This window comes from Rattus norvegicus, chromosome 3 (genome assembly GCF_021556685.1).
Source record: "Rattus norvegicus strain SHRSP/BbbUtx chromosome 3, alternate assembly SHRSP_T2T, whole genome shotgun sequence".
In the NCBI taxonomy this organism is placed as follows: domain Eukaryota; kingdom Metazoa; phylum Chordata; class Mammalia; order Rodentia; family Muridae; genus Rattus; species Rattus norvegicus.
Genome location: NC_141536.1, coordinates 158439445 through 158462392, shown reverse-complemented (window position 1 = coordinate 158462392; position 22948 = coordinate 158439445). Strand labels below are relative to the sequence as shown.

The 22948-nt window shown below is 48.6% G+C and overlaps 1 protein-coding gene across 3 annotated transcripts in view; it reads right to left on the bottom strand.

Annotated features, from left to right (window-relative positions):
• The window catches only part of Tshz2 (teashirt zinc finger homeobox 2), a 446877-nt gene that overhangs the window by 171128 nt on the left and 252801 nt on the right, over positions 1-22948 (bottom strand). For 2 of the 3 annotated variants that reach the window (NM_001399744.2, XM_087645865.1), the window contains 1 exon segment: positions 14328-19341. In NM_001399744.2, coding sequence (NP_001386673.1) covers positions 16289-19341 — 3053 coding nt within the window. In that variant the 3' untranslated portion in view covers positions 14328-16288. 3 annotated transcript variants of the gene reach the window in all.

The following is a 22948-nucleotide window of genomic DNA, read 5'->3' as shown; positions in this document are numbered from 1 at the left end:
TCACCGCCATCTTAATCTCGCCAACATCATCATTGCTATCATGTCACCATTATGAATATCACAACAATATCAACGTTTTCACCACTGTCAGGGCAGCACCACAAATGGGTCAAGTCAGTACAACCGTGATTCCCGTCATTCCATTACCATCTCCATCTCCATCACCATCATCATCACCATCATCACCACCACCACTATCATCACCACCATCACTACCACCACCACCTCCACCATCATCACCACCATCACCACCACTACCATCACCACCACCACCTCCACCATCATCACCATCACCACCATCACCATCATCACCACCATCACCACCATCACCATCACCACCACCATCACCACCATCACCATTACCACCACCATCATCATAACTACCACCACCACCATCACTACCACCACCACCATCACTACCACCACCATCATTCCCACCACCATCACCCCATCATCACCACCATCATCATCACCACCACCATCATCACCACCACCATCACTACCACCACCACCATCATCACCATCATCACCATCATCACCATCATCACCTCACTGCCATTCCAGGTCAATATCAACATGATTATCAGCGTCAGCACCAACACCAGCACCAGCACCAGCACCAGCACCAACACCAGCATCTGAATGGGAAAGTCCAGCGCTGCTCTCTCCAGAGCATGTTCTAGCCACTGGTGAATTTGCAGCATCATACAAGTAGAATTTTTTGAGGTAGCTAGTCAGAGAGCGAGAGAGGAGATGAGGTGGGGAGAGAAGGAAGTGATGGAGGGAGATGTCAGTTTGATACTCTGTCCTGCTCCTTGTCAGAGGCATAACTTCCTCCCCACCCCCAAGGACTGCTTTGAATAAACCTGAATTAGTCTTCATTTATTCAAATGAAATGGCACATCTATTCCGGCCTTTGATTTAAACCTTAAGAGGACAAGAGGGGAATTGTGGGCATTTGCTTTTGTTTTTGTTTTTGTTTTTGTTTTTTTTTTGTTCTTTTGGTTTTTTTTTGAGGAGGTGGGGGCAGGGAGGAGTGGATGAAAAGGAAAGTCAAGTTCCTCTGGTGTTTGCTTATGTGACAGATGAACCAATATGGTGGTCAAGGGTCACCATGGGCCATCTTGGCTAATCTGGAGTACAAATTTCAGAGCGAGGAAGTAGACGGTGAGGTAACTTACTGCTCTCATGATCTACTCCGGGGTCTTTCTTTCCGCAGTCTGGATGGTTTGAGCTTTCTGGGGTCTCCCATCCTTGTTGGAAGGCTAGCACCGTAAGTTTCATATCAGGGACGAAGAGGCTGACGTGGGGCTGCTGGTGTGTGGGGTCAGGTGGGACGAATCTGAAGTCTCTCCTGGCCCCTGAGACTCAGACGAGAATGCTTCAGAATATCCGGGTACCTACTGCGATTCCGGTTGTAGATCAGCAACCTCTTTAATCCTCGCCGTAGACGTGACAAAGAGACTGGCTGATTCTACGTAAACAGGGGTTAAATTAAACATCTGTCCTGCTTGGCTCTGTCAGCTGAATGTCACCTAGAGTCATCTGAGAGGAGAAGCTTCCGTCCAGGAACTACCTAGGTCTGGCTGGTTGGTCAGCTTGTCCGTAAGTAGTTGTCTTGATTATTAATTGACAGGAGGGTCCAGCCCACTCTGGGCTATTCCACTTGTGGTGTTTTGAACTGAAACGGCCCCCGTAGACTCATAGGAGTGGAGCTGTTGGAGGGGTGGCCTTGTTGGAGGTAGTATCTCATGAGGGCGGAGAGGTGTGGGGGAGGGCTAGGGGAGGTCTCTGAGGTTCAGAAGCTCAAGCGAGGCTCACTGTTACTCTTTATTCCTGCTCTCTGTCTGTCTGGGTGTAGGACTCTCACGTATGTCTCTAGCACCATGCCTGCCTGCATGCTGCCTTGCTTCCCACCATGATAATAGATCGAACCTCTGAACTGTATGCCAGGCCCAATTAAATCTTTTTCTTTATTAGAATTGTCTTGGTCATGGTGTCTCTTCACAGCAGTGGAAACCTGAAGACACCATTTTTTGGGCAAGTGGCCCTTGGCTGCACTAAACAAAACAAAACAAAACAAAACAAACAAAAACCCCAACAAAACAAAACAAAACAAAACAAAACAAACAAAAACCCCAACAAAACAAAACAAAACAAAACAACAAAACCAACAAATAAACTCCCCCAAACCAAAAACCAAAGAACAAAACCCAAAGTACTAGACAGGGCTAGAAGATGGCCCAGCAGTTAGAGCGCTGGCTGTTTTCCCAGATTTGATTCTTAGCACCCACAAGGTCATTCACAACCTTCGGTCACTACAGTCCCAGGGCAGCTGATGCCCTCTTCTGGCCTCAATGGGCACTGCACCCACGTGTCTCGGACACACAAGCAGATGAAATACCCACACACGTTTAAAACAACAAAGTCAAACCCAGAAATAACTTAGCTAAAAACGACCCAGGAAGTGGACCGGAGCGCGGGCTAGCACACAACGCTGCTTCAGAGCTCCAATCTGCAGGCCCTGCCTTCGCTTCCGGCTCTGACTTCTTTCAGTAACGGATCGTGACTTGGAAGCATAAGACAAAATAACCCCCTTTTCTCCCTTTCCGTTTTCGGTCAGAGTGTTTTTACATTACATCGAAGCTTCAGAATGTAACGTGGGTACTAGACAACCGAGATAGATGATTTGAGAGCAGTTGTCGTCCACTTTTCACTAATTATATTAATTCTGAAGAGAGCATCTGAAGCCCAGCCCAGTGCTCACCCTGGAAAAGCAGGCACAGCACAGGCTTGAACTGGGGAAGCTTAGACTTTAGACTCCACATGCTTCCTGTACAACGGGTTAGGGATCCTGGCTAGACACATTTTATATCCTGACTTGTATGACAACAATGTCATTTCCTGTTTAGAAAGAACCATTAAAAGAAAAGAAAAGAAAAGGAAAAGGAAAAGCCACTTCTGGTCGCTAGGTTCCCATCTTCCTGACTTCATGTGCCAAAATGAATCTATGTAATTCAGGTTCTGGGTCATATAAACTTAATTTTCACACTCTGCCTAGAACATAAACTTGGGGGAAGATATAAGATTAGAGCAGAAAGAAATTTTGGGGCTCTGGGCATCCAAATATACGTCCCAATCTTGAGGTATTTCTCCAGTTCAAATTCTACACATTCTTCCCCCAAGATCTAAACATCCTAGCTCTCGGGGACCCAGCCAACCCCGTGCCTCACTGCATGGCCGTAGCCAGTCCTTGGGAAGCTGGGGAGACAAGCGATGATGGAGGGGTGTGAGCCCAGCTGCAGTGTTTACAAGAAGAGAGGCCTCAGAAGGGACCCCTGAACTCTTCCAACTCCATTTTCCCCAACTGTAATAATAGCAGAGATCACCAAAGCCACCATTTCCAGAAGCTGTTGGAAGAATTCAAAAGCAGCTCTGGAAGATGCTTCGTTCGGGCTTAACACACATGAAATGTTCAACAGACCTCAGTGTTGGTTCATGCCTTGGGATTTGTTTCTTTCTCGCTTGGTTTTATTTATTTATTTGTTTATTTATTCATTCAGTTACTTATTAGTTCATGAGTATGTGTGTATGTATGTATGAACGATTTAGTGCCTGCGTGTATGCCCACATATATGTGGGAAGCATGTGTGTGTGTGTGCACATGTAGACACCAGACTTTGATACTGGGCATTTCCTCTATCACTCTTCACTTTGACTTTAGAGACCGTCCTTTTGTTGACCCCTGAGCTTGTCCGTTTGGCTAGTCTCTCTGGGCAGTGAACTCTTGTCTCTGCCCCTCTTGTGCTGGGCTTACAGATGCACGCTGCCATGCGTGGCTCTTTAAGTGGACGCAGGAGGTCCAGGTTTCCATGCGCACACAGCAAGCATTTAACCGACGGGGCCATCTCTCATTTACTAGGCGTTTGTGAGCGTCTGACTTTGGCCCTAGGAGACAGGCGATGTCCACTTGACAGCTTTAAAGGTGAGTTATTGGATCAAGTGGAGAAGGCACAAGTGACAAGGGTCACGTGGGAGGAGCAATGTTTAGAGTTGGTGGAAGTTGGTCTTCCATCCTCTTTCGCTATTGAGGGTGAGCCTGAGGACTTCAGTGTCTCTGAGCCTCCGAGCCACATGTATAAATACCGTTCATCTGGACGATGGTTGAAATGAGTGAATGGTGCTGATGAGGGGGCGGACACAGGCTGATACTTTGTATCTCCCGTCTTTCTCACCAGCCTTCTCTCAGGCATCATTATTTCCCCCGTCCCACTTATCACGAGGCCTCAGCACATGAATCCCCCTTGGTCTGGATGCACTCCTGTTATAAGAATTACCGGCCAGCTCTCCTTCATACCTCCCCTGACAGTCTCCACAGCTCCCACTCCCCCATCCAAGTCCTTTCTAGAACCCTGAGAGACACATGCATCTCTCCTTGGTGTCATTTCTCACCAGTGTGTTTTGCTCACTTGTGATTGTGTGACTGTCAACTACTTCTCTGCTTGACTGGAGCACTGTGAGGTGACAGTGTCACCATGACTGGCTCGTGCCCCCAGCATCCTGTTTAGAGATTTCAACAAGGCAGGTGCTAAACAGATATTTGAAAAAAAAATAGATTAGCATTATGACCCGTTATTAATATGAAATGATTCTTCAGATGTGCCAAGAAGGAGAATGAAATGACCTCTACGTGGGAAACCCCACAGAAACATCCTTGATTTGGGAAGAGGTTCCCTGTGTTACCACCTTGGCCTGCCAGGTGTCCTGGTTAGTATTGTGTAGAAGTGTGTGGTCCTGAACCCAAAGCCTATGGTATTTTGTCTAAAATGAGAAGCCAACTTCTGGGCTTGGCTCCCGGCTCAAGTTGGTTATGTCCTTGCCATGCGTACGTGAAGACCTGAGGTTGGTCCCCTGCCCTCATGCATAAACCAGGCTGGCCACTGCCTTGCATGTTAGGCTTCTGTGACCTTCAGTGTCTGTCCTGGGCCTGCTTGGCTGGTCTTGTCACAGAGGGCCTCTCTTGGTGTATGAATAAATTATGACTGTGGACATTGGGAGATCCAAGATGGAGAGGCTGCATCTGGTGAGATCCTGTATAATGTGGGCTCCACCGTGTCAGGAGGCGGACACACACTAGACGAGAGGGGAAATTAGACACATCTCTTTGCTTTTCTCATCCCAAGGCAAGAAGGAAAAGTCCAGGCTGATCCTGAAGTCACTATGTAGCCAGTGATGACCTTGAGTTTCTTACCTCCTGCCCCCACTTCACCCCAGGTGATATGACAGGTGAGCATCACCACATCTGGTCACATGGTGCTGGGGGTGAAACCTGGGCATCTGAGCATGCTCGGTGAACACTCTACCCATTGAACTTTATGCTCAGTCTCTCGACTCATTTTTCTTGTCAAGAGCCCATACTTGTCATGGCGGGCTCACTCCCAGGATAACACATTCACTCCTGGGATGTTCAAAGTCACACCCCCTGGTACTTCTCACAAACACTTACATTTCACAAAGGTTTTGGAAGTGACACTCACGAGCCCCTGTGAAACCTCTGGTGAGCCCGCATTGTGACATTTAAGTCTATCTGGCAAGCACCAGCACCTGGGGCTTGACTGTCCTGTTTTGGTAATCCTTGGTTCTGTTTTTTTAGTTTTTTTCCAGACAGGGTTTCTCTGTGTAGCCTTGGCTGTCCTGTAGACCAGGCTGGCCTTGAACTTAGAGACCTGCTTTTGCCTCTCCAGTGCTGGTTGTCATCCTTGGTTTTCTAAAGGCTCAGGACACATACACAGTGCTTGAGCGAAGGAGGAGAGCTTCACGCAGCTGACTGGAGGGGTCATGCAAACAGGAAGGTTTGCTATGAAGGACCCACCATGAAGTAACCCTGAGGGCCAATGTCTCAGCCTAGGAGCACAGCTGAGCTGTGGGCCTTTGTATGTTAATTAGGGTCCTGGGTGGCTTACAAGAGCTAAAGTTGGTTCAACTTTAGAGTTGGCAGAGGGACAGTATTTCTGGGCTCCCCGCTTTCTAGCTAGCGTGTGGACATGCGAGAACACTTCATTATTCCCGACAAGCATGACTGAGATGCAGCCACCAGTATCTCATGAATTTATTTTATTTTCAACAAGTAGTACGTTGTGGTAATGTCGACGTCAGTATTGAAGTGCACACTGTTTACTTTTGTGGTATGTGTGTATGTGTGTGTGCACACACACATGTGCACATGTGTGTGTAAGCAAATGCAGGTGTGCTGTGTGCACGTGTCTTGAAGGCTGGATGAGAATCTCCCACGTCCACCTAGGCAGAATCTCTTTATTATTTGGTCTTTTGATACATACACCAGGCACCTGCCCATGGGCTCCAGAGTTTCTCCTGTCCCCACCTCCTCTTCTATCCCGTCCCGTCCTCTCCCCTCCCTGGAACACAGGCCTTAAAGACTCAGGCTTCTGCCTTTGACTTTACTCCTGGGGACTCAAATCCAGGTCTGCAAGCACAGCAGAGTATCTTTAATAGTCTCAGGGGTTGATCTCGGATGGGTCTCAGGTTGGGGCAGTCATTGGTAGGCTGTTCTCTCAATTTCTGCTCCACCTTTATCCTGTCTCATCTTGTAGGTAGGACAATTTTTTGGTTGAAGGTTTTGTTTGTGATTTGGCATTTCCCTCCCTCCACTGGAAGTCCCAGCTGGCTGCAGGAGGTGGCCACTTCGGTCTCCACATCCCCCACAGGTAGGAGTCGTTCCCACAGACCCGGAGATGTCCTCCACCGATTTCCATTCTCATTCCCGGCCCCACCTGATCACCTGCCCCATTCCCCTCCTCAACCCCTCCCGCCTAGTTATAACTGTGCCCTGAGAGGCTTCATCCAGCCGTGGATGGAAACAGATGCAGAGACCCACAGCCAAGCATCAGGCAGAGCTGGGGAGTCTCGTGGAAGAGTGGGAGCAGAAGTGAGCAAGCTGGAGGGGTCAAGGACACCTCAAGATGACCCAGGGTCAACTAACCGGGGCCCATGAGGACCCACAGAGTCTGAAGCACCAGACAAAGAGCAGGCAGGGGCTGGAGCAAGTCCCCCTACACATCTGTATCAGATGTGCAGCTTGGTCTTCATGGGAGTCCCCTAACAATAGGAGCAGGGGCTGTCTCTGACTCTGTTGCCTGCCATTGGATCCCCTGGCCCTGCCTGGACTGCCTGGTTGGGCCTCAGTGGGAGTGGATATACATCATCCTGCTGCTTCTGGATGTCCCAGGGCAGAGTGGTACCCAAGGTGGGGGGGGTCCCCCTTCCCTGAGGACAAGGGGAGAGGATGGTGGGGTTAGGGACTTGTAAGGGTGGCACTGAGAGGTGGGGAGGGGCTGTGATCGGAACATAGAGTGAATAAAGAACAAGATTAATGGAGTAAAAGCCACCACCAACAAATCCAGGTCCTCCGACTTACTAGGCATGCGCTTTACCCATCGAGCCATCTCCACAGCCCGTAGCCCCCCACAGCTAACACACCGGCCGGCCCGTGGACATGCTACACACTTTCAAGGCACTGTGCTCAGAAATACTGGGAGTTCCGGGCATGCTGAAGTCAGGATGAGTTCCGGAGTCTGGCGTGGTGTGAGCAGCCCTGAACATGGCCTCCTCGGGGTCTGGCTTGGTGTTACAGCTCGGCCACATTCTATATGTGGGTCTCGGGTTTCTGAAACCCCTTCTCTGAGAAGAGAAGTGATACCTGCTTTACGGGATCAGCTGAGAGGACTGACTAAACATCACCGGCCCCAAAGTGTTAGGGACATCACCGTTGATTAAATATCATTGGGATTAGAGTCCAGGGACCAGCAGTGCAGCCAGCACCCTTTGGGGAGAGGCATGGGGGACAGGACGGTGTGAAGCGTTTAAGACAGAGCTAGAGCATCAAAGGGCACTGGTTGATCACCTCAGCCCAGTGTGTCAGGAACTACTCTGGTCACTGTTCCAAATCCCAGGAACTCTTTCTGCCAAGTCCTCAGCAAACCTGAATGGCTCACACCCTTAGACTGCTCTTCTGATCCATACAAGGACAATGTACTGAATGCATAGGGTTGGGAGTGGTGCGTTGATGTAGGAACTGAGGTCCTAGTGTGGTAGCAATTGAGGGGACAAAGAACCTAGGAAACGGGACCTCTGTCCCCATCTGGTTTGCCACCGGATTAGAAAGCTGCAAACTGGTAATGTGGGAGCTGGGTCTAGTTTCTTTTTTCTTTTTTTTTTGGTTCTTTTTTTCGGAGCTGGGGACCGAACCCAGGGCCTTGTGCTTCCTAGGCAAGCGCTCTACCACTGAGCTAAATCCCCAACCCCCCGGGTCTGGTTTCTTATGTGCTGTGTTTAGCTTGAAGAGTGTTCAAAATGGTAGCAACCAGCCCAGAACTCACCAATAAAACCCATCCATAAAAAACACTTGTCTTCGCGCAAAGTCAAGGATTTCTTAGCTCTCGTGTTAGGGCCATGCAGGCCCCGCTTGCTCTAATTTGCCACAGTTGTGCTCAGCCTGCTGGATTCCACGTGCTACCTCATGGCTCTTGGGCACTTGCATTGGTCAATCCTGGGTATTTGAATACAAAGCACTCGATTTCTGTCTCTCTGTTGGTACCTGGTAGGTCTCGATCCTGAATTACGCTATCAAAATAAGTTTGATTTTATTTATGGCTGTGGGATGTGGGTGGGCGGAGGGTGATTCCATAGCAAATCCAAGTTCATGAAAAACCCTACCTAACAGATCTGAAATCCAAGCACAAAGAGGCAGCAGAAACAGGGAATCTGTGAGTTCAAGACCAGCCTGGGCTACCCAGTGAGAGCCTATCACATGAGACACAAAACTGGGAAGATGAATGGGAAAAGCAGGCAGGTGGGAGAGAGGGTGGGTGCGTTCCAAGTATATTATATACATACATGGAATATTCTCATGAAATGTATCGTTATGTATAATGGATATCACACACACACACACACAAACACGCAGGTGCGCACACACAAGCACACACGTGTGTCTTAGAATCATCCCAGAGTTAGTGTGTCTTAGCTTTAGAGTCTGAGAGAGCTTCAGGCCCTGAGTTCGATCCCCAGTAGTGCAAACTGACACATGCCCGCAAACAAGTCTCCCAGGCCAAAAGCTCCTGGTTAGGAAGTACCAGCACTTACTTAACAAGATAACCACGTTAGAAAACACCTTTTGTTACTTTTACAGGTGAAGCCAAGAAAACAGTCTGAAACATACTTCACACTTGAATCTATCGTGTAGCTACAAACGTTCTCTCCTCTCTGTCTCTCTGTCTCTGTCTCTGTCTCTGCTGTCTCTCTGTCTCTCTCTGTCTCTCTGTCTCTGTCTCTGTCTCTGTCTCTGTCTCTGCTGTCTCTCTGTCTCTCTCTGTCTCTCTGTCTCTGTCTCTGTCTCTGTCTCTCTCTGTCTCTCTCCCTGTCTCTGTCTCTGTCTCTCTCTGTCTCTCTCTCTGTCTCTCTCTGTCCCTCTGTCTCTCTGTTTCTCTGTCTGTCTCTCTCTCTCTCACACACACACACACACACACACACACACACACACACACACACACACACACGATGTCCTAGGAGAGAAGAAAGGTCACCCACTACCTCCCATACGCTCTGGGAATCCTCCCGAGTCTACATACTCCCTTCAGCCGTAGAGTTTCTCTTCCTCGGGGTATTGACATCCGTCTCCTGTACCAGGTGAGCCTCCCATAACATTTACAGAGGGTTCCCGGGGAGCCTCGAGACACATTGATTTTCCACCAACTCCCCATCTCCCGGAGAAGAGAGGAGAGCAGTGGATCCTCTTCGCCTGGTAACCAAGTGCATCCCACTCCCCCGCTGGCCTACATAGCATTTAACAAACTGCCCTGGGTTCCTTGCAGGGCGTGGCATCCCCACTGATTTAAAATCCCCGCATTGCTCAAACGGTATTGTTCTTCATCAAGTGGAGTCGTCTTTTTTATGTGAGGTGTCAAGCTCCCTAACAAATACCTCCTGCCAGACAAATCAAGCCCCTCGTCGGAGAGCCGCGGCTAAATAGTTTATAGCTTTAATCTGCTCACCGAGGTGTGCAGCCTATGACAGTAATTATAAATGCAAGGAGAAATTATAGCTGAATGCCTTAACAGCATTAGGAGCTGTTTGATGAACAGTCATGGGCGCCTGCTCATTTCCAACAATAGAGGGCAAGTTAGTGTCAGTGCATTAGAGCGATCTCAGTTCTGCACGGCTTTTTCTCGCACTTACCACGCAATGTCACTTGTCTCCTATAAAGTAGGGGGGGGAGAAGAAAAAAGCGTCGTGGAAAGCTTTAGACTTGATAGTTTAAAAAAAAAACAGACAAAGAGAGAAATGGAGAGGAAAACGGTTTATCGTCGCAACTCGTATTTTCCTGTTACGTTTGGAGGCAGGTTGGGTTTTGGATGAACTCATGGACGGTAACTAGCTACCTGTTTTCTTACGAGGGACCTGGAAAAGAATTCCCTCCCCAAGCCTCTTTTTCCCCTCTCCTTAAATGCTTCTATAGAGAAAGACTTCATTAAATGAAGGGCAAGTTCCAAACGATCTCGGAGAGCCATCCCCTGCAAGCCCCCGCGCTGTGTCCCTCGGCCGGCTTCTCCCTCTCTTCCCGAGTCTTCGCAACCTAAGGACGCAATTTACTCTTGATTCTCCCCTCCGTGCTTTTGCAGAAAGACGTTTTTAATTTAGCTGAAGAATTACACAAATGTGTTTTAAAGACATAAATCCATATAAAAAATATGAGCTAATTAAAACATTGCACTCCCTGTCGCTCATGGAGTTTCAATTTAGCAAAAGGGGGGGAAAGAAGAAGAAGAAGAAGAAGAAGAAGAAGAAGAAGAAGAAGAAGAAGAAGAAGAAGAAGAAGAAGAAGAAGAAGAAGAAGAAGAAGAAGAAGAAGAAGAAGAAGAAGAAGAAGAATTAAAAACAAAAAAACCAAACCAAACCAAAAAAATCACGTCTGCTTAAATGAATGGATGACGGTGATGGCTGACTGGGGTAAATTAAAAACAATGTTGATCTATATTAAAGCGGCGAATTATACACGTCAAGATGGAGTCTTCAGGAGTCCCAGTGAGGGGGAAAGTGCAGTGGGGTGATGTGCCTTGCAAGGTAAGGCAGATCACTCAGAAGAAATGAAAAAAAAAAAACCTACAAAAATTCCCTCGTTTAGTTCTTGTCCCTTGGGAAGGGCCAGAGCGTCTTCCATGACCCTGCTTCTGTGTGGCTCATGTTGTCCCCACCTCTGGCTGTACCATCCTGAACACATGTGGTCTCATCTTACTTTGCTTGCCCAAAAATGTATTCCCCAGAGTCAGGGTGATGTACACCCAATCCATGTGGCTTCGGTTACTGTCTTGGTTTGATACTTTATACGAATGCACATCACACAACTAAACGGGGAGTTTAAGAGGAACAGAGGCGGGCGGCTTCACCCTGCAGGGTGTCTCAGGCCCTCATATTTCTGTGTGATAGTCTTTTGGTCACTCTCTGACTCTGGGTATTATGGGGGTCCTCTGAGATCCCGCACTCAGTGACATCATGAGTGACATCGAGGCTGTCTTTGCTCACCCTGATGTCCGTGCGTTCGTGAAATTGCACGAGGACGCACTTCTTACAAAGCATTTTCTGCGGCTAGGTCATGCGGAACTGTGACTCGTTTACAGCTGGGGTTTCCTAGAAGCCCCCGGGGGACCCTTGTTTTTGGAAAACAACCTCTAACCCACATGGTCTAGCCTCTTCTCTGTACGGTTGGTCATACAGTGGACCCTCAGCTCAGGTGAGGAGGAGGAGACCAAGGGCAGAAGAAGTTGGATGAGGATTGTATAGACCCACGGTGCTTAAGGTTGGGACCGCCTCCTTGCTGACTTGGTGTTAGTGGAAGAATGATGGAACCTTTGTAGCTAAGGCTTACCTTCCTTCAAAATGAGGGTACAAGTGCACAGCCATTCCTGACTTATAGGAAGAAGCCAATCGGTGATGGTTTTGCCACAGCGACCACAAAGGCTAGGGTTTGCAAGGGGGATGACCATCTGGACACGAATTAGTGGGTTGGGAAGGCAGCAGGTTCTAAGATTCCCTGTGTTTCAAGACACAGGAAGGGCTGAGAGACTCTCCAGGATTTACTCTCCTGGACTTACTGTGCATCCAGCTTTAAGCAAAGTAATCACATGCGTCTATGTAATCCTCAAATCCCTCCTGTGAGCAGGCGACAGTGACCCCATTTTACAAATATGGAAGTGGGGTTCAGCATGGTAGCATGGGGTGAAGTTGGAAGCCAGGGTGGGTGACCTCTACAGCCAAATGCTCCTCAGAATGAGTGCCTGCTATCTCTGTTTCCCTGGGTCCGCCCAGGGAAGGGTCCCCCGCTATGCATTCCATTCAGTGAATTGCCCCTGAGTTGTGTGTCTGCCCCTGGCCTTCACAGCCGACTTCTGTTTGGGTCATTAGTTCTGTTTATTTCCTAGTATGAGCACCATGTTTGCCGTGGGGCCCTGGTCCAGACGTGAGGTAATGCATACGTGAAGCTCAGAGACGGTAGGACCTTGGGAGGTACAGCACTGCACTCTGTCCTTATTTCTTTGAACCAACCCGTACTTTACAGGGAGGCTAGCAGGGCGTGATGCCTGGGAGGAAGCAACTGCCACCAGGCTCCACGGTTTGCTGCTACAACTGGCGTTCCTCTTGGCTCACTGCTAAGCCCTATCCCTAAATAGAATGTGGTGCATGGTGAAACCCAGCCAATATTTGCTGAGGGAAGGAAGGGTCAGAGGGAGGGGAGGAGAAACAGAAAGAGGGGCGTTTCTTCAATGGACAGAAAAACAGTGGGTTCCTCTCACGAGGCTTCATGACTCCAGCCCGTTCTGTGCTTTCCTAGACTGGCGTGTAATCTCCGTGGTTAATATTGATAGAATTATGGCTTTCCAAGTTGAAAATGACATATATATATATACATATATATATATACATATATATATATTAATATATATATATTTGGAAAAGAATAATACTAAGGCCCACATCACGATATCTGGGACACGGCTATACAAAGACTCCATGGTTTGGTGAAGGGCAAGTTCAACCGGATCAGACGTCCATCTTTTATCTTATGTGGCAGCCCCCTTCCGTGCTTTCACCCCTGACATACCGTTTCATCAAGCCATCCGTTACAGACGTGTCAGGCGGCATGTTGGACTAGAATACATTTCCGCCTGCAGTCTCAAAGCTAGGTGTGCCGCTCAACGCGTACACTGCATTACGTGGTAATGACTATAATTTGAAGTCCTTATGCATTTGAGACTCAGTGATTTACTCTCTGTTTAATTTCCAGTCGAGAGCGAGAGGCTTTTAAAGGTATACACAAACACATGGGGAAACTGTTTTAGACTACTTATGTCCTAAAAGAGGGGGTGCCCGTTCAATACTTTCCAAGGAAATTTTAATGAAAAACTTGACTTCGCTATCTGGCAGGGTGTTCACAGGACTAGAGGTGGCCGCAGGAAAGGGAAGAAAATCCAGGTCGAAATTCCTGCCATTTAGAAACGCACAGACATGGGAAACTCTTAAATATCCCACTGTATCTCGATGTGTTTTATAAAATACCATGCCATTTTTTCTAACATTGTACCCTCCTCCGTATCAGCTAAGATTAGAATTCCAAGTGATGATAGAATCCTGTAAACACCTAAAACCATCATTTTAAAAAAATATATAATAAAGCTTATAAAATTGAAAACAATGAAAATGAGCTACCCCATGCATAAACTCTGAAGAGGGGGCAGGGTGTATACACATGGCTCCAATTGAGTACTTGAAGTGGGGGAAGGGCTCTTTCCTAGGTGAGCTAAACTTCAAGACACCATCTTGTCACCCACGGGCACGAGGACAACCATTCAAGCAGACTGGATTAAATACAAGCACACCGGCACCCACATCCTCTCTTCTACGTATGCAACACAGTCCCATTGGACGGAATGACTTCAAACTCCTTTCTGCAGCCCTGTCAGACACCCCAGCATGGCTGTGGTTGCACCGAGCGTTCATAGTCTCCATGATGATAACACTGTCATAGATTAGAAGTATTTATTCTGCACAGATGTGGACAGATGTGCAATGGCAGCCTTACTCACGTGCCTCCTGGGTTTACAGGCTGCCTCTGTGCACCCCCCTCCCCAAATTATCGGCCGATGTTTGCTTCTCTAGGGCAGACAGCATACGCTTCGATTCCGACTCAGAATGAGACCTTCCTTCTGCCCCCCGCTCCCTAGTTCCACATCGCAGTTAAAAAATGATTACAGACCTAACAGGTGGAAAATTGGTCTTTATTATAGCACAAAATAAACATTGCCTATTTGTTCCCTTCGCCGTGGTTCGGACCCACAACTATTAGATTTAAAACATACGTCTCATCCCTAGGTTCTTTATGTGTGTCCACCCTTTTTTTTTTCTTTTAAAGGACCAGAAGGGCATAATGGCTAATTACATAAAAATTTAAAATGTGATATGGTAAATAAATAGCACGTGGCAGAACCCAGAGCTCGAGTGTGGGCTCGACAGATGCAAAATGGCTTTCCATTCAGTAAGGTAAGATGTGTACAATCATGCTTGGAAACCCGGAGATGAATCTGCCCGGAACATTTAATTATCATGATAAAGGCATGCAAACAATAGGGGTGGCCCTCAAGAGGGGGGTCCCCAAATCAGAAGCATGGATTCCCACCTGGAGGGAAGAGTCTCGAGTCAAGCATTCCCACTCGGAAGCTCTCTAGCTCTGTGAGGAGCATGTGCGTGGGGCAAGCATGTGTGCCCTACGGGACCTTCCTCTACCTGAAACTCCCCTAGCATCTGTACCTGTAAAGCCTGGCCCGAAAGTCTCCTGTGTGAAAGTAAAAGCTTTGCAAAGACGGGGTGGCGAGGGCTCATATCGTAAGCTTCCATAATTTGTCGTGAGTTAATTAAGAGGGGTTCAGTGATGCTGTGGGGCATACGCTGGGCTGCAAAGCACGAAGCCCTTAGTTCATGTTGGGTCCTAGCGTTGGGGTGGAGCCTCAGGCAGAGGTCAATCTGAATGTGTGTTGGGGTCCCTAGCGTCTGGGGGTGACATGCTGGTAGGGGAGAGAAGAGGAAGCAGAGGAATCCTGTGAGGGAGGTTTGTTGACATCCAGCCTTGCTTGAGCTCAATATTTGGAAGCAGCCTACGTGACTAATTTGCCATAAAGTATTTGCCTTTGGTCTCTGGCCTTTCTCCTGGAGGTGACATAAGTAACATGGGCATTGGTAACAAAGCAAGGCATGAACTTCTATGATACACGGAACAAATTCCTTCCTTTCCTCGTTTTGGTATTGGGATTTGAACCCACGACCTTATGAGTGCCGGGCAAGTACTCGGCCAAGTACTCTGTTACCAAACTGCACCTCCAGCCCAATTTAAAAAAAATATATATCTTGAAGCTGTGGGATGGACCCTACTCACGTGGCCACATACAGGCTTCGACTATCCACTTCTATATGTGAAACAAACTCTCAGGGATGTTTCGAATCTGTTAAGAGGCGGATTCTGATCCCGAGTTTATCCTAAGGAAAATCAAAAGGCATTTCCATCTCCCTGCTGCACAGAGGAGTGCATCCCGACTGTCCCCCTTAAGGGTCCCTGCTCTTCCGTAGGAAAATGAATATAGGAAGGAAACGGAAGGAGCGCAGAGGCAGCCTTCACTAAAAGTTGGCTACCAAATGTATTCATTGCAAGGGCTGAGAAAAAAGACAACATTAAGCCATTCGTGAACTGATTAAGCTATCTCTGTATATAACGGCCCCTGGGAGGTCCCCCTCCCCCCACTGTCCTCATTCTGGCGCCACCTCTTTCCCACTCTGTAAGTATTAAGCATTGCTGTGGGAAGGCAGATGGCAAAATGGAATCTAGTCCTTGTTAATTAAAACCAGGGGAAGCTGGACCTTGGAGGTTGGGCCTTAGGTTGCTAAGGGAATCGTGTGTCCTGGAGCTCTATGCGCAACCATGAGCTTCATCTCTCGTAGATACATTGTATCCTGCTTCCGGGCTAAACTGGAGGACATGTGTGGGGAGGGGGTTGTTAGAACCCACTCCTGGCCGCCTGTCATTTGTAAAAGTAAGTCTATGGAAGCAAACTAGGGTCCTGGGAGGCCTCGGGAGACCTCTGCCTCTAAGCAGACCCATCTCCTTTTAACATGCTCCTCACAAGGCCACAGTCGCCGTCACCTGGGAGCACACCCCATACCTGCAGAACTACTCTTCATCCACGTCTGTTACAAACTGAGCGTGGTGTTCTGGTGACTTGCTGTGCGTTTTGCTTAGGTGGAGTTTTACTGCGTGTTTGCTCACAAATGTCCGACTGCATAACTTACACTTGAATTTAGAGTCTGTGTCCTCTTCGTCAGCTATTGTCTCTGGAGACCTCTGAGCCGACGACACCCGGGAGATCTCCTGTTCTACCTTGCTTTGCTGGTCAGCGGCCATCCGGGTCATGTCCTTCATTTGGAAGCCCAGGTGAGACTCTAAGTGGCTGATGTAGGTAGAGGGGGTTCTGAACTGGGACGCACAGTCACTGCAGTAAAAGATGGGGTGCCCCTTGTCCATGTTTTTCAGGAATTTTGTCCCACCTGTTTTCCTAAGCTGGTACTTGACATTGGCCAGCCAGTGGCTGATTGTGGTCATGGAGAGTCCCGTGAACTTTGAGATTTGCATTCGCTCTTGAGGGCCCAGGTCAGACAGCAGGTATTTGCCCTCTGAGGTCTGGAAGAGGCTCGAGGCAAACTGGGCTTGCAGGATGAGGAGATGCTGCGGGTTCCAGTTGGACTGCCGGCCTTTTCTTTTGTGCAAAGTGGAGACTTCGCTTGAAACGTCCTCAAAGCGTCTCACGTCGATTTCCAGCTTCACAGGAGGGACCCTCGAGGAAGCGGCTGGCTTCGGGGTGGTGGCTTTCGGGAGGACCTTGACCATGTCAGCAATGTCACAAAGAGCATGCTTCTGAGGTGGGGACGTGCAGGATTGTGCTTGCGAGGACTCGGCTCTCTTGCTTTTGGACTTGGTCAGGTCGATGGGCTGGTCGGTGTTCTCAAACAGGTAGTGTCGGGACACACTGGCGGCCGGCCTGGTAGAGGTGGGACTTATGACCGGCTTGTCCACCACGCCGAGACTGGACTTATGGAACATGGGGATTGTGCTTGAGTTGGGGCTGGAGCAGGAAGGCGAGCGCAAGGGCTCGGTGGCTTTGCCCAAGTGGTTGTTCAGGACGGACTGCAGGGCACTGAGCGGGTTGATGGAAGGCAGGGCCGGGCTGTGGTTAGCCACTGCACATCCATTGGTCAGAGAAGACACTGGTTCTAACGGCTCCGGTTTCTCTTTCAGCAGCTTCTCCTCTTCCTTCAGGGGACAGGACTCGGCCTTTCTGGATTCCGAAGGTGGTTCGATTTTGGAGAAAGACTCGCTCTCAGGCTGGCTGAAAGATGTTGCCTCTTCGTGGGGACTTTCCTTCCTGCACTGCTTCATGACTTCCTCTTTGTCTTCTGCCTCCTTCTTGACTTGAGTGTACAGGGCCAGGCTTGCGGGTACGGGGCCAAGTGGCATGCCCTTCCATTTGGGCGCGATGGGCCTTAGCTTGTTGGCGAGGTTGGGTCGGATTTGCAGTATCTGAGAGCCCATTGCCATGGGCGGCTTGGTGCCCTCCGACAGCTGGTAGGCTGCATGGATACTTGGATACGCACTCCAGCTGGGAGCACCATTTTGGGCCTTGTTGATGGCGGTGGTTACGGTATTTTCCAGTGACTTTAAAATGTCCCCGCCGCCCTTTGAGCCGTCTTCCAGGTCCTCCTCTCTTAGATACTGGTATTTTATGGTAGGGTCGAGAGGTTTCTGTAAAGCGTCTTCATACTCCTCGTTTTTCACGCCTTGCTCATCCTCGTTGATCTCCCCCTTTTCCTTCTTGCTCTCTTTCTTTAGCTCGGTGGCGGAGGCTGTGCTCTCGGAGGGGGAGTTACTCGACGGCTTAGGGGCCAGAGACTCACTGTTTGGGCTCTCAGACAGCGACTGCATTTTCTCCACAGCCAGCGGGTCCAACACGAGTTGCTTCCCTTTCTTGGAGGCAGAGCTGGTGACTTTGAGAAAGTGGCCCGTGACCATCATGTGGGTGGTGAGTTGCTGCAAAGTATCGTGGGAACTGCCACACTCCATACACTTCAAGATCTGGGACTTGCAGGCTTCGAACTGCCAGGTGTAGCTGGCCCCGTTTTGGTAGCCATAGCGGCTGTTGGAGGGCAGCTGCAGGTTAGCACTCTTCTGGGAAGAGAACGAGTCTGCGAGCGAGCCCGTGGTGGAGTCGGGGGAGCAAGGCCTGTTGACGTCGAAAACGCGCTTTTTGGCTGGTGCGACCATCTTGGAGGAAATGGTTGGTACTGGCTCCTTCAAAGGCACTTTTTGGTAATGTTTTGTCTTTATCATGTGGACGCTCAGGTCTTGCAGAGAATCGAAGGAGTCGCCACAAAACATACATTTCAGAACCTTTTGAGCATCGTCTTTGTCCATGTCCTGGAAGGCCCTTTTCCGGGGCTTGGAGTAGCTCGTGGGTCTGAGCTTATCTTTCTTGCGGTTGTCGTCTTGATAGTGGCCCGTCTCGTTCATGTGCACTGTCAGCTCCACGAGAGTGTCGTAGGCCGCGCTACATTGCCTGCAGCGGAACCTGCTGGCCCCCGTGAACACCGAGCCACACATCTTACTGTTCTGCCGGTACAGCTGTACGGAGCTGAAGAGGCTGGGCTTAGAGACGGACCGGGAAGGCAAGTTCTGCTGTAGGCTTTTGGACAGGGCATCCTGGTGCCAATCAAAATCATTCTTGCTGCTGCCGTTGCGGGTGTCACAATTCCGTCTCTCGCTGTTGGATAACTTGAAGCCGAGGCCCAGGCCCGACCAGTAGGAATCTGACAGGATATTGGCGTAGACAGCTGTCATTTTATCCATGCAGTTATGGGGTTCGCTGGGAAGCTTGGCATGAGGGTTTGCTTTCTTGTCTGGGGCATCTCGGCTGCAGACGCTTTTGATGTCTGACACCTGGTCGCTGGCATCGCTCAGGAGGGACTCGTTTTCTGCGTCCTGATTGGACAGGTGGCTCCCTGGCGAGTTCTGGCAGCTGAAGTAGCCTTTCTGCTCTGGGCCTGTCTCTAGCTCCTCATCTGTCCCGGTGTCATTGCTGCCCTGGTGTTGAGCCACGGAACCGCTGTCTTCGTCTTCCTCCTCTTCCTCCTTTATTTCCTCCTCTTCCTTCAGTACTTCCTCCTGGGCATACCCTGTAGGAGATAGGGAAAGATGAACTAAGTGTGAGAACAGCCAACAGAGTCCATCCCCAAGTCCCCGCTTACCCAGTCTGAACTGAATAGCAACACAATCTATACTTTGACCAACTTCCACAGAAACAGGGATCGATAAAGGCTGGTGTTTTATTTTGGGACAGGGTCTCATGTAGCCCAGGCTGGCCTGAGATCTGCTATGTAGCAGGGCATGAACTTTTGATCCTCCCACCTCTACTTGCTCAGTGAGGAGCTTACAAGTACGAGCCGTCATATCTAGTTTATGTGATGCAGGGGATAAAATCCAGCTTTCAGGCAGGCTAGGCGGGCACCATGCCAAGTGAGAACATCCCCAGAGCCCAAATGATGCCCTCTGTGCCATCTGTTACCTGTTCCTTTTTATCTTGGCAAAGGCACAATTCTCGTGAATGACTATGACTACAAGTTGACAATGTAGGGGCCAAATATCACTCTGATATTCCTATAACGGGGCGGTGGCTACATTCGTGTGTATGGTTTCCTGGAAATCTAAACTGAAAGATAGATCCTATTAACATCATGGTACAGGAGAATGTTGGCTCATAAGGAAGTTAGGGCTTGGTCCTTAGCATCTCCCTGGCAAACTGCTCCAAGACATTTGGGAGCATTGGCCTGAATTCATCTAAATAGGAACCTGGACGCACAGCCATTATATCCTTGAGAGCCTGTGTCTTTCTGTTGTAACATTGTTATTTATGGAGAGTGGCCGGGAGAGAGAGAGAGAGGATGGGGTATGCAAATACAATCTCCTACCAATGGCTGAAAAATTATGTAAGCTCAGCAAATACAATGATTTTTAAAATAATGGTGAATGGTGTGAGAATGGGAGATTTGGGGGCGAGTCTATTATTCTCTCACAGGTTCATGAAGACCTTTCCAGACACGGCTGAAAATACTCTCTCGATCTTGTTCCTATAATTTCAAATGCACTGTGATTTGTGGGTACCCGTCACGAGATGCCAATTATAGAGTTGATTTGTGGATGCAAAATGCTATTGGGGAATGCATACTTTCCTTTCTCTGAAAGGACTGAGGGCCAGTAATTGCACAGGGAAAACGCAGGCACGGGAGAGAGAGAGAGAGAGAGAGAGAGAGAGAGAGAGAGAGAGAGAGAGAGAGAGAGAGAGAGCGGGAGCAAAAGAGAATTAATGGGCAAATCCCCATCACTGCTGAGGGGAAATGTGACTATTTATGCCCATGGGTTCATTTTCTCCACCTGGTCTTTTAAAGTCACGTGGGTAAGATATAACCAAAGATGTCCCCCATGCAAAGGACCCAGCTTCAGATCTGCAAGGCCAGCATGATCTTAATGTGGTGTTTCTTCATAAACATCACTCTCCCTCTTGATGGCAAGGGGAGAGAGAAACCTGATATCAGGTCCTAGTCTTCCCATATGCCAAGCCTAAAGCTTGGGAGAGAGAGAGAGAGAGAGAGAGAGAGAGAGAGAGAGAGAGAGAGAGAGAGAGAGAGAGAGCGCGAGCCTGGCATATACGCAGGTGCTTGCTTTCCAAACTCTGATCCTCATGCTTACACAGTGACCACTGAACCATCCTTCCAGTCTACAAGCACAATCTTTAACATTTATCCCATATCCATTTATTTTATAGGTCAGGACACTGAGGCTTCAGAATGAAGAAAGTTGCAGAGCATGCAGGGTCCTCCCACCCCCTTCTGTTTGCTAAAAGAATCCATTGTCTTGTCCAGGACACCTTCTCTCTACTGCCAATCTAATGAGTAAGAAAATCTTCCCAGAGCGGCAGTAAAATTTGGGCGATGGCTAAGCAGATATCCACCTCCTCAGAGAGGATTGTGGGAAGGCGGAAGACAAGAGCCCAGGAGTTTCAGGCGGGAGTCCATAAAACAAGATACAATGTAAAAGTTCAGTCTGGCCACAAGTTTTATGGTTGTGTTTTGTTATTTTATTGTTATTGGTGTGGTGCTTTTTTTTGCTTCCCCAGCAAGCTGACAAGCGGATTTTTCATTAAATTGGTGTTGCTAGTCTCTAGTGCCATGAATTGATTGGAAGAAAAGAAAACTACTCAATCCATCCAAGCGACCATTAATAAGTGGCCACTTCTTGCAAGAAAACTGCATTTTGAAACAACCAAGCACCGGCATCAGGCCCTCCCTGCCATTCTTTGCCTCTTCGCTTTCCCCCAGGACTAATTTAGTATTTTAAAGAGGGGTTAGGCTGCTACTCTCAGGGAGAAAGTTATTAATTATAAAGAAAGAAAAGTTTCCTAAGATTTAAGAGGTACTTCGGAAATCAGATACATTTTAGCCATCAGCTAGGGGTCGGTTTGCCATTGTTGTTTCTTTTGAATGTCTCTGCGTAGTCAGTCCCAGGCTGGCTGCGAGTTCTCACAACTCCCCTTCCTCATTGCTGGGATTACAGGCGTGAGCTGTCCCTCTTGGTGAAATATTATTATCACCTTTGCAAGTGGAATTAGGCGAACTTTCTGCAGTCAGTTTTGAAAAGCAAATGGGTGTCATGACTCTGGGACAAATGCCACGTCAGCAACACTGTCCATGGCTATAACAGGCTATAACATATTATTACTTTGCTTATGGGTAGTGTGATCACAGAGAGAAAATACACACACACACACACACACACACACACACACACACACAGAGAGAGAGAGAGAGAGAGAGAGAGAGAGAGAGAGAGAGAGAGAGAGAGAGAGAGTCAGTCTGCCAGCCCGTGCCATATTCCAGCAAGGGATAAGAACTATTACTTCTTCCCATTTTCCCCCCGTTTCTGCTGACATTTGGATGCTAAACTTCCCGGACCCGTTCAACCTCACAATCTACTTTGTCCTTCTAAATGGATTCCCCAGAAGAAAAGTCGGAGACAGCACACTCCTCCCCCACAATACAGATAAAATTTTCTGCTTAATTAGGCATTGACATGTTTACTATAACCTTTACAGCAGAGTAACTCGTGCTGAGAGACCCTTTTTTGTCTGTTTGCTTCCGCAGAATAGACTAAATCTCAGGCACCCGATAAAATAACACGTTGAGAAGCCTCATAAAAAAGAAAAAAAGAGTGCCTGCGCACCTGTCAAAGGGAGTGTGTCTTAACAATGGCTCAGGGTTCCGAGGAGTTTCTCAAAGCCACATTTTAATATTAAACATTCAAAACTGTTCACTTGATCCGAGGGATTCTGTTTGCCACCAGCAGCAGAGGTGAGCAGGCAGAGGCAGCCTGAAGCCGGGTGACTGGACCGCATAATGAAGGTCTGTGTCTCTTGCCATCGATGAACTGTTTAATAAGTTGGCATCATGTGCGACTCTGGCTGCCACGCAGACGGGTGGCAAATTCGTCCTTATGCATACTCGCTTAGCAAAAGGAGTTCTCACAATTACGCCAAGGTGCGGGGAGAGAGCTGGGCTCCACCACAGAACCTTTTCTGTTGATTCTCGGCTTGAAGATCAAGCTTGCCACCTCGCTTTCTAATCCTTCCCCTCACCATTGTCTGAATCCGGCCACAAGAAACCCTCCACCCCCAGGACAGGGAACAAATGAGCAACCCCTGTCAGTCCTGTGTCTGGATGATGGGCTGAC